Genomic DNA, 12,461 nt, shown 5'->3' on the forward strand with positions numbered 1-12,461 from the left:
GGGCTGCTATGACCGAAGCATGGCCCATGCTCGCATTCTAATTAATTCGTTCTTCCGTGTGTGGGCTGACTTGAACATTTTTCACCAGGGCTGATTTTTTTTCCACAGTCTGGAAGCAGTTCTTTGAGAAGAGCAAGTTCAGGTGTAAAAAAAAAATATATGTACTTTCCCTTTATCTGATTTGAGATATAGTTGTTGTTGTTGTGTAACATGGCATGATGAACTCAACAAAATGTGACTTTAGTAATCTCTGTGCAAGACTGCATGAACTGAAGTTTTGAAAATCTCTACGCATTTAATGAAGAAAGCAATAACTACTGGGGATCTGAAGTGCTCTGCCTCAGGCAATACAACTCCTCACATCTACACAGTATTTACTGAATACACTGAGCCATCTCTGGTGCTTGAGCTAATGCTGTATGCTAACAGTAGAGCACAGAACAACTTGTCGACAAGAGTCAATGTTCTGCTGGTACTGCAGCTCTCTTCGTTGGAACTACAAGAAGCAATACACGTTTCGCCCCCTTTATTTGGTTGGTTATATTACATGCGCTGCGGCGTTTTAGTCCGGCACCATTTTGAAAAGAAAAAACAAACTTTCTTTTGAAAATGGCGCTGGACTAAAACGCCGTACCGCATATAATGGCCTTTATCCCGTAATTTACCATATCGATTGACTGCATTAGCCGAAAAATGGAAGGCCTACCGAGAATGTACTTTTTGCCTTGAAAAAGCCCCGGGTAAACCAACCAAATAAAGGGGGTGAAACACGTGTCGGCTGTTCTTCACCATATGTCCAAGATTTCTACGTTTGTTCTCCTCATCTTATGCTTCAAGATTTTTCATGTGGAACGCTTAGACATTTAAGTTTTGACACTACCAATAAATGAAATCTTGTCGAAAATAATGTTTGAATGACTTCACATTTGATTCCAATTTGATGGAACTCTGACAACACTGATTCCTTGAGTGGGGTATCTATTATTCAGAACTTTATACTTGCTTTGGGGCAAACTGGTCCATACCCCTAGGATTGCCCACCAAAAAGAACTGGGCATTCACCAGGACAGGAGAACTGGACTTTCAAACTTAGTGTTTGACACACTGGATTCAAGAAGCAATACACGTATACTGCACAAATCCTGACCACAGGAAGAACACCACTTGTAGTGTGAAGATCCTGTGAAGATGGGCATCTTCATAAGGTTTGTTCTCTCAGGCAACAATGAAAAGGCGTAATTGATGCATCTGAAAGCCTTTTCTATAGGTACATTTTTCTACAAGTGTGTCTTACTACAGGAAATTTGCATGAGACCTAGAGTAAACTGCAACTACTCACATTAAAAAGGTTTTGAACTAGATTCTGGTAGTGTTTTTTATAAGAAAAACATTTTATTGATTTTCGTTTTAACCAACAATTTCCATATTGGGTATAGTGCAAAAACCAGATGGTACCAAGGCCCTGGGAGCTCTTGATACGCACATGGGTAGAAGAACGCAAGAGGTCGATCCCTTGGAAGATGTACAGGATTCATTATAATAGAGGAAGAGGGATCATCACTGCGATGTGTGAGGTCAGTGCCTGGCCACCGGGCATCCTCTGATAGACATCAGTCTGATCACGTGAAGATTGGCTGAGACTACCAATAGGCCGGCCTGTGTCCCCAGCACATCCAGATGCACAGTCTGTTTCTGAGGAATTGCGGCAGTGAGTTCCAAAGTCTCACTCTCCAGCATTATAATCTCCGGCCTCAAATGCAAGGAGAATTGTCCGCCTAGCTTGGTGCTCTAATGAGCATGTAGGGTATAATGTTTTTTGTTGAAGGTGGATGATGCCAAAATTCACCTACATTTATATACGAGGCTGAGACGCTTCATGTGGATCTTCTAAACCCCTCTCCTGGTCTCACTTATGAGACCTTTCCTTAAATTGTCTTCGTCGGCTCCACCTCTGCATTTTGGACTTCTTGAAGTGAGGCAGTGCTGCTTTGGTATCGTTTGCAGAGTACTGCCCTAGTCCAACTATGAGTTGGCGAAGGCACCTATCAGCCAGATAGGCAAGGGCGGTGGGACCAGATGGATAATCCTTTTGAGGAAAGCTGTCAGATGTGGCTAGAAATAGGTTTGAACCATTCATTGAAACATTTTCATCCAAACAGAACACTGTGGGGCATATTTATACTCTGTTTGCGCCAGAATTGCGTCGTTTTTTTTTACGCAATTCCGACGTAAAACTAACTCCATATTTATACTTTGGCGTTAGACACGTCTAGCGCCAAAGTCCATGGAGTTTGCGTCATTTTTTAGCGTGGACACCTACTTTGCGTTAATGATATGCAAGGTAGGCGTTCCCGTCTAAAAAATTGACTCCGAGGCATGTGCGCCGTATTTACACTCCCGGGCAAAATTCACACCCGGGAGTGGGCGGGTCAAAAAAAATGACGTACGGCCGCTTTTGCGCCGTTTTTTAGCACCTGGACAAGGCAGGCGTTAAGGGACCTGTGGGCTCGAAAGGAGCCCAGAGGTGCCCTCCCATGCCCCCAGGGACACCCCCTGTCACCCTTGCCCACCCCAGGAGGACACCCAAGGCTGGAGGGACCCATCCCAGGGACATTAAGGTAAGTTCCGGTAAGTTTTTTTTAAATTTTGTTTTGTGGCATAGGGGGGCCTGATTTGTGCCCCCCTACATGCCACTATGCCCAATGACCATGCCCAGGGGACGGAAGGGGGCCTGACTCCTGTCTTTGCTAAGACAGGAGTCATTTCTATGGGGGTTGGGAGTCGAAAAAAATGGCGCAAATCGAGTTGAGGCGAAAAATTTGCCTCAGCCTGACTTGCCCCATTTTTTGGCGCCCAAGCTCCATATCCCCCTACGCCGGCGCTGCCTGGTGTACGTCGTTTTTTTCCACGCACACCAGGCAGCGCTGGCGGCTAACGGCGGCTAACGTCATTGATTAAATACGGCGCCCGCATGGCGCTTCAGAATGGCGTTAGCCGGCGCTAATTTTTTTTACGCAAAACTGCGTTAGCGCAGTTTTGCGTCAAAAAGTATAAATATGACCCTGTATTTTTTACCTTATTATTTATTCAGGGTTTTAGACCTAACAATGGCACAGAACCTGCCTTTAGGTACATTGTGGAAAACATACAGAAATGTACTGATGAAGAGTTTCCTCTCCAAACCCTTGGTTGCTTTGGGCACAATATGCCATAATCTCTTGATCCTCCAGGTGTTAGAGGAAATTAGAGTTAGCCAGCAAAGTAGAGGCGATAAGCCTGTATCCTGCTAATCCCTGGTCCATCTAAACCTGGAGGTGAAAGACTATCAGTGTTCTGCCCATCCAGGCCTAGAGATGAGAGGGCCTGTATCCTGCAGTATCCTGCTAATCCATCCCTGTAAGTGGAATACTTTTTACCCTTCCACCTATCTAACCCTAGAGGTGAGAGAGTGTGTTTTCGTCTAGTCCAAGGTCTGTCTATCCCTAGAGGTGAGTGGGTGTTTAGCCTGCTAATCCCAGCAGGGTCAGATTGGGGGCCACAAATAGGCCTAGAAACCAAAATGAAAAAAGGCCCACATTTATGAACTGTGTAGTAAATATCTGGCCCACATTTGAAAATCGAATAACTCTGGACGTTTGAAGACATGTTCTCAGGAATAACAGGTATTTATGTTTGTTGCGGGCAATGTGTGTGATATTATTAGGGAAATGCTGCAGTGAAATTCACAACTTATCTTCCCTATCAAAAAGATAGAAACATTCACACCTCTCTGCTCTTCTACCGAAAAGGGCGAATAGTCCATCATTAGCTGCAAGAAGTGATATAGCAGCATCCACAGCCTTTACAGTGCTGCCTGCTACTCCTGCCAAGCCCTTATTCAAAGATGTTTACAACACCAGCCCACACACAGCTACAAAAAAGTCCAAACGCAGCCACAAAACCACCCACACACAGACACAAAACCAGCCCACACACAGCCACAAAACCAGCCCACACACAGCCACAAAACCACCCTCACAGCCACAAAACCAGTCCACGCACAGCCACAAACCCAGCCCAAAAAGCCACAAAACCAACCCATACACAGCCACAAAACTACCCACACACTGCCACAAAACTAACCCACACACAGCTTTAAAACTGGCCCACACAAAGCCTTAAAACCATCCACACGTAGCCACAAAACCAGCCTATACGCAGCTACATAACCACCTACCACACTGCAAAAGCAGCATACACACAGCCACAGACCCACCAACACAGTGTCACAAAGCTGTCCACCACACCAAAAAAAACAGCCCAGGCACTGACCTGTCAGACTGGCACATCTGGCACTGCCATCTGCCCTATAGGTCAGTCTGACCATGAATCTAATGTCTAGCCAGTCCTGGAGAAGATAGACTCATTATATTTCTGCTCATCCAGCCCTAGAGGGGACAGGTTCTTTGTCCCTTTTCTACACGTCCCATTCAGTTTCCCTTTCCTCTGAACAGCTCCACTTCCACACTGTAGTCCGTGGTTTAGATGGACAATTGGAAGGATCCCTCCCCTGAAGTTACCTTCAGCCCCCGGTTACCAACAAAGATCCCAACCAGAGTGCACGGTGATGGCAAAGACGAGCTTGGGGGGTGAGGGGTAACTTACCGCCCTTCTTTGATGATCTGTCCTGGGACCCCCAGACCCAGGCTCAGCACACACAGCAGTAGTGTCAGCCCCATCCTTGGGATGGTGGAGATCCTGGCTCGGTCCTCCAGATCCCTCGCCTTTGGGGGAGAGAGGTTGTGGCTCAGAAGCGGCAAGTGGATCTTTTCTCCGAGTCAATCACCTACACAGAGAGAAACAAAGCATTTACTGGAGCTGGCGCATTGGTTCAACGGGTTCATGAAAATACTACAGAGGTCCTAGGTTTGTGCAACAGGTCCGAGCCATCCTTTCGAGGTTTATACTATGAGTACCATTTAGTTCAGAAATAGCAATACCTAATAAACTAAGCTCCTAAAGGCACTTCAGTTTGTGGCATGCGCTATGTAAATTATTCTGATTCCAATATCGTTATGCACAATACTCAGTCACCCGCGCTGTGGCGTGAAGCAGTGAGTCAAGAAGTGTAATTAAAAAAAAAGCATGTGTGAGCACGTGTGGCCTTATGTGGTCTTTTACAATTGAATTGATAAGGGGACGTGTTAGAGGTTCGATGGACCTTTTGATTATGCTTAGAGTGATTCCACTATAGCTCCTAATCTCAACAACGATATGAAAAGAAATATCAATAAACACCATTTATCTTTATTGAAGTCAATAATCTATTCGCAACATGACCCATGTGGCCATGAATAACCACACCTTTTAGTAAAGTTAAAATGTTTATTTCCCTAGATCAACAATGCTAATATTACGTAGATTAGCCTCAATACCAAATGATAAACATATACAAACAACACAGGCTGACCAAAGAATCTAAATTTGGCTAAAGCATTAATAATTAAACACTCAAGGGTTACAGTACAAATCAATAACAGTAATAACTGGAAAACAGAGATAGTATACATCTGGACTCAACAGGTGAACAGAATCAATTCTTTGATAATAACATTTATCAACAACGTTTTGGACATACTAACTAACTCAATTAGAATAGCATGTTTGGGCTTCACGCAAAACAATTTTTGTAAAAGTTAATTTGGAAAAACATCTAACTAAGGTTCTACCACAAAAGCGGTTGGTACCTTAAATAAAGCACAAATACAGCATAGAAAGAATAACATTTTGTTATACCTCGCCTCAATCAGTCAGCAAGAAGTTGTCCCTTCCTCAGGTGGACATCCGTCTGGTCAGCGTCAGGAAAGGGCAATGAAAGGGGATGGCTCAGCCACAATTGGGCTCTACAATGACTGAACCAATTTAGGGGACTTTTAAGCTAAGGAATCAGCATTAACACAAATTAACAAAATACATGGAACTGTGGTGCTCCACAATCAGGACTCTTAGCAAGGGTAGAAAGAGTTGGTCGAACGGGATCTGAAAACAGACTAGACTTCCTAAGTGCAAGCAGACTAAGTTAAACTTGCATAAAGTATCTTCTCATCCCGTCATTGGTCAGAAAATCGTACATTTACAGTAAGACCAATAGACTATAAACTATGAATCTAAAATATAACTAAACAGTCTTTCACATGTCAATGATTGGTTCCTTTTCTCCTGTTCCCATCGTCAGGTTTGTCAGGTAACGGTTTTGTTGCAATCCTAGCTGTAGTCAGTGAGGCCATTGTTCAGTTGTTCAGTCCTGGGAACAGCCTCTTCTCACGCATCAAACCTACAATGTATCCATTTCTAGTGCAAGACATTTCGACAGGCAGTTCTCATGAGAAAGTTTAAGACATTTACAAATCGCTTGGTCAACTCCATTTGAACAATAGACAGTATTAATTCTCGGCTTTCACAAGACATTTATGAACATTTAATTAATTCTGCCAAGCAACTTATCATGAGGCTCTGTCGACCAGTCCCAAACCTTTGTAAATGATCAATGCCTGATATTATTTAAGCAAATACATAGTACCAATATGTTAATGCGACCCACTAATACATTTTATTCTACATGTACACATCATTTAGACTATAAACGTAAGTTCATTGTACTTATGGTGGCCACATCAGTGGGCACATTTTCCCTGACACAAAATTTTCTCTACATTATCCTAATTCATGTAAATTCTTAACAGTTAATCAATACAAATTTATTAGTAATTAATTTAGCTTTCACACATGTAAGGACCAATAGGGCCCTAATGAGTGTCCTCACTCCAACAGCAGTGTGTGCTTTGAGTACCATCCCTCATTCAATGCAAACAGGTGTCAGTGGACAGGTGGAAGTGAGTAGGTGGCACAGACTGCTCTACCCAGGGCTGACAAAGCAGTTTGTAGCTTACATATACTATCTCTTGAGTAGGGATGGGGCAGTCACTTCCCTTTACGGTGGGAAAGCGCCCTTTAACCCAGCTGGACAGAAAAGCTGCACTAAAAAGTAGCAGTTTGAGAGGAGTTGGGAACTCTGCAAACAAGTTTTATGTTTACATCATTTTATAGAAATAAAAAACAGACTCTTTCTTAATGAAACCTGTGCGTGCATGGTATACCCTGAGCTACAATACGAGCTACCAGCTTCCTTAAATATAACCGGATTATGGATACACAGACATTGTTTTACAATAGACATTGTGACTAGGGTGGCATGGACTTTACCTTTACAGGTATTTTAGTTGCAAGTGGTTTAAAGAAAAAACATGACCGTATGGTCTACTTTTATCTGACAGGAGGCAACTTTACCTTCAACTATGGTTAAGTACGTGGTTGAAGAATACTTCACGTCAGTCTCTGGGCGCTCCTGCCAACTAGGAGATAGTGGACACAAAGGAGGGGATGTAATCAGACTTTACTCTGGTTTTCCAGAATGTTAAGGCTTCCTTTCTCCACATTTTCCACCTAATCCCTCATCATCTTCAGAAAGAAGCCACCTTCCTAGATGCACTTTCATGAAAAGTTAACAGGTCGAGTTGTACCGGACCAGGCGTGCACATCTCAAGCAGTCTATGCATTCTGGGAATTGTAGTCTTGCGTTTAACGTGGAACAGCAAGGCTGCAAACAGCAGAATGCAAACATTACCTGCAGGACCTAGATAAACTGCTCGTGCCTGAGAAGGAAATGTTGATAGTTATGAGGTGATAAAGACTCTGCGTTATAGGTTACTGCAGCCATCTATGTGTGACTCTTCCTCAAGCTAGGCTTTCAGGGATCCCATTAGCCCAGACCTACTCCAAAAATTCCCAGGTACTAACTTTGAAACATCTGCAGAAAACGAAAAACAAGAAATGTTACTTTATGTTGATTTGCATAGCGCACTAATCACCCAAGAGGGTATCCAGGCACTTGGGCAAGGTGTGTGGTTCCAAGGTGCTTATATGTTCAGGTATTCTGGCCCTGTGTTGTGTAGGGCTTTGTATGTGTACGTGAGTAGTTTGAATTCACTTAGCTTGTGAACGTGGAGCCCGTGAAGCTTCCTGAGGTGCCATGTGATGTGAGTGCGGTATAGGAGGTCGAGTATGAGTCCTATGGATGCATTCTGCATGGTCTGGAGCCTGTGTAGGAGTTGTTTGGAGATTCTGACACAGATAGTGTTGCTACAGTCCAGCCTGCTGGTAATTAATGCTTGCGCGATGGCCCATCTAGTGTTTTGAAGCAAGCATTTGAAAATCTTTTGCAGGATGAGTAGGATGTGGAAGCAGCAGGTGCACACTTCATTCTAGGATGATCCCTACATTTCTTGCATTGTCTCTGGGTGTGGGTGTTCGCCCTAGCTCTAACAGCCACCCGGTGGAATCCCTTGGGGAGGTCTTGTTTCCGAAGACCAGTACTTCCGTCTTGTCGGAGTTGAGTTTCAGGCAGTTGGCTTCCATCCAGTCTGCTCTCTAGTATCTTATGCGGATGATGCTCAGTTGGTCTACTCCTTCTCTGCTAAGAATATCCAAGAACAGGCTACCTTATCTTCCTGTCTCTCAGATATCGCCAGATGGATGATAGAGAGCAAGCTTAAGCTCAACCATGGGAAAACAGAAGTTATGATCGTCGGGAATCCTTCCTTACTTAGGTCCCCATCCTTAGCAGTGAACTTGCCTAAGGATCTACCTCTGCCTAAAGAATCCATAAAAAGCTTGGGCTTTTGGCTAGACCCGCACCTTACAATGGCATGCCATTCTAAGAAACTGGCAGCTACCTGTTTCGGTTTTCTAAGAACCCTTAGGAAAATTTTAAATTACTTAAATTTTTAGCCAAAAGACTTCTTTCTCAGGCTCTGATACTTTTACGTCTCGATTATGGGAACGTACTGCTCCTGAGCTCTCCTTCGCATGTTCTAAAGAGACTTCAGGTGATGCAGAACGCTCCTGCTCACCTACTCACAAACACCCCCAGACATTCATCTGCCACTCCAGCCTTAGCTTCCCTCCATTGGCTTCCGATTGAACAACCATTATTTTTAAAGCTATGTGTTTTATTCACCGAGCCCTTCGAAACAAGGGTCCAGTCTTCCTCAGACGAATGATTACCACCCTATACCCCTCGAAGAATACTCAGATCTTCTTCAGCTTTTTTAATTAACTCCTTTTGTGCTAAGAAAGTTAGATGGGGGGGTGTAGATCCTTCGCCTGTAGAGCAGCTAAGATCTGGAACTCCCTCCCCTTGGAACTCCGTCATGACATGTCAGAATCTTCTTTTTGTAGAAAATTGAAAACTGTATTGTTCCCTGTTTAGGTCTGTTCCTCTTACCTAGTGATCTTCCTCAGCGTTGGGAGGCCTTCGGGTAGCCAAGCGCTCTACAAATCCTTAAAACTAAACTAAACTAACTGCTACCATGGTCATGCAGTTGGTGAAGTTGCTTCTGGTGGTGTTTATCTTGTCTGTCAGGAAGAGGATGAGTTTGGTGTCATCGGCGTAGGAGATGACGATGATGTCTTGTGATCAGATGTGGTTGGCAAGCAGTGTCATATATATGTTAAAAAGAGTGGGGCTGAGGCATGATCCCTGTGGGACTTGATCTCTGATGTGAAAGGTAGCAGCCTCATCCTTTGGGTTATTCCCTTTAGGAAGGAACAGATCCATTTGAGAGCAGATCCTTGCATGCCAATCCCGTTGGTGAGGAGTGTCATGTATATGTTGAAAAGAGTGGGGCTGAGGCATGATACCGGTGGACCACTACATATCAGTTTCTTGGTCTCTGATGTGAAGGGTGGCAGCCTGACCCTTTGAGGAAGGAACAGATCCATTTGAAAGCAGATCCTTGTATGCCAATCATGTGGAATCTTCTGATGAAGGTGTTGTGAGAGACAGTGTTGAAGGTCGCGGAGAGGTTGAGCAGTACGAGGGGTGCTGTTGCTACTCAGTCTAGGTTATTTCTAATGTTGTTGGTGGCTGCAATGAGTGCTGTCTTGGTGCTGTTGTTCTTTCAGAATCCAGATTGCGAGTTGTCTAGATGATGGTGAAGTTCATGGTGGGTTGTGAGTTGATTATTATTAGCCTTCTCATTCACTTTGGCTGGATAGGGGAAAAGGGAGATGGGTTGGAAGTTGCTCAGTTGATTCGGGTCAGCTCTGGGTTTCTTGAGAAGGACGTTGATATCTGCAACTTTACATTCATCTGTGAAAGTGTCAGACGTGATGGAGGTGTTGATGATGTGAGTCAGGTTGGTGCTGATTGGTGATGTTCCCAGGTTTTAGATGTGGTGAGGCATGGGTCTGATGGGGCCCTCTCCAATGACATAATCTGAAACAGGGAATGGTGGACTGAACAGGATGTGTGGACATTTTGTTCAAGCCATTTATTATTCCAAAAGTAATGAAAAGTGCATACATTAATCAATCCCTTCACTCATCCAAGCATCCAGCAGGGCATTAAGTGACACTCTCTGCAGGAAATCAGCAAAATTGTATAAAAACATAGAAAAAACAGCCAAGTGCATGTACTCATTTATTGAGTACTGCAGGTCAGGGGTCACAAACAATATTCCTGGGTCAGCAAACCAAAGTGGTAACAGTTGCAACCTCTAGTGACCCTGTAAATGAAGTTCAAGCTATTGGCAGGGAACCTAACTCTTGACAAATCTGTCAATGTGTTAAGTGAGGTGAATAGCACAGCTACAGGCTGCTACTCAGCCAGAGTTAGGGCTGTGATTGTTAACTATCTCTCACATCCATCTGAGCATTAACCCCAAACAATGATCTTTTTCCAAGAAAACGTGAAGTATAGGGTGAAACTGGACATAAGAGAGAGCTTTATTTTAAAATAACAGACGAACACCATCAATTTGCTTTTGCTCTGTAAAGACAGAACTCTCCCACATCTCATATTCCACTTCCAAAAGCTATCCATACTCAGGAACCTCATTATAACGTATCTCCTACCCAAAACAAACCGAAACAAGAAAATAATAGAAATCATTTGGTGTAGTCACTCAGCGAGCCTGGTGGTTTACATCATCTCTGCAAAGAGTCTAATTGTGTTTCCTGTTTGGCTGCTACAATCCTTTGCGCATTCAGTGTTTATTATAGTTTGCACGGTCTGCCCATGCTTGAGGTGTGACCATTTCCATAAAGCATGCAATTTTTCTTCAAATTGGAATACAATGAGGTCCAATCAATTAAAAATAATTTTATACATGACTAGGATGGCACACAAGTACCAGATGTTCCACACCCTCTTTCGCGCTAAGACACTGATAATAACTCTCATTATACTGATCTCAATTTTTACTCATTTGTTCCATAGCTTTATCCCAGTCAACATTCATCACCTTTCGCCCACTCAACCACACAAGTGGACATTTGGTTGCAGCTTTTCGACCTCATAAGGAAACATGTGACAACCCTCCCCTAAAGCATTGGGAACCACATGTTAACCCCATATTATGTCATTTATGAGTTTATTCCTAGGCATCCACTTTAGATTGCCAATTGCAGACAAACATTAACCATGCAATTTAGCCACTCACTTTTCGGCTCACAGAAGAGATGGATATGTTACTGAAGAGTGGACTCATTGAGATTATTCATTCTTCAGAGTAGTTGGCACTAACTGTTATGGCAACCAAGGTGAGGGGATGCCTCAATATGTGCGTGGATCTCAGGAATTTGAACCTCACTATCTGGGTGGAGCAGCATCTCCTAAAATTGCTGAAATAATGAGTTCCATAAGGAGGTGAGTGTTTTCAGTGCATCAATTTGTCTTTGATGCATTATCAATTGGGGCTATATCCAAATTCTATCCTCATTGCCAATGAAATCTAGTGTTAAAACCTTCATGTCAAAATAAAATAGAGCCACCACCCATTGGTTATTCCTTCACAGAAAGCCTAGAACGAACTGATTAATAGAGATTAATTGTCCAATATAGAACCAAGCACTTCCAACTCCATACATTCCTTATTCCAAATTAAAAGCTAGACAAACACAGAAACGACATTGTAACAAGTTTTACAAAAAACACCCACCAACTTTTCTTACTCAGTGGAAAGTGCATGGTTTAAATGTGCTAGCTAAAATAGCTTCCCATTTGTTTTATAATGTTTTTACTTTAAGTCATTTTGAAGCCTTACTGCTACTTCACATTTGGGAAATTGACATGTGAGCTACAAGTACAAATGTGTTTAAAATATTATTTCACATTTTAATGTGTGGTAAGATGTATTTTTCTGTTGTATTTATATAGTATTTAAACATTCAGGAGAGAAGTGTGCATGTATTCACTATTTTATTCTATGTAATTGATTCTTTATACATGCTTTATTCATTAAATGCAGCCCCACACATTCCAGCATTCAGGAGGAAAGTGTTTATGCATGCATTATATTATTTTATGTAAATCATTCGTCATACATTCATTGTTCTTTAAATGCTGCCTCATGCATTTACTG

At 43.0% G+C, this 12,461-nt stretch overlaps 1 protein-coding gene across 1 annotated transcript in view; it reads right to left on the minus strand.

The window, feature by feature from the left end:
- EGFL8 (EGF like domain multiple 8) overlaps positions 1–12,461 on the minus strand; it is a 97,939-nt gene that overhangs the window by 20,312 nt on the left and 65,166 nt on the right. The window contains exon 2 of the mRNA XM_069237264.1: positions 4,645–4,825. Coding sequence (XP_069093365.1) covers positions 4,645–4,718 — 74 coding nt within the window. The 5' untranslated portion in view covers positions 4,719–4,825. The remainder of the gene's footprint in view (positions 1–4,644; positions 4,826–12,461) is intronic.

Source organism: Pleurodeles waltl, chromosome 6 (assembly GCF_031143425.1).
Source record: "Pleurodeles waltl isolate 20211129_DDA chromosome 6, aPleWal1.hap1.20221129, whole genome shotgun sequence".
Taxonomy (NCBI): Eukaryota; Metazoa; Chordata; class Amphibia; order Caudata; family Salamandridae; genus Pleurodeles; species Pleurodeles waltl.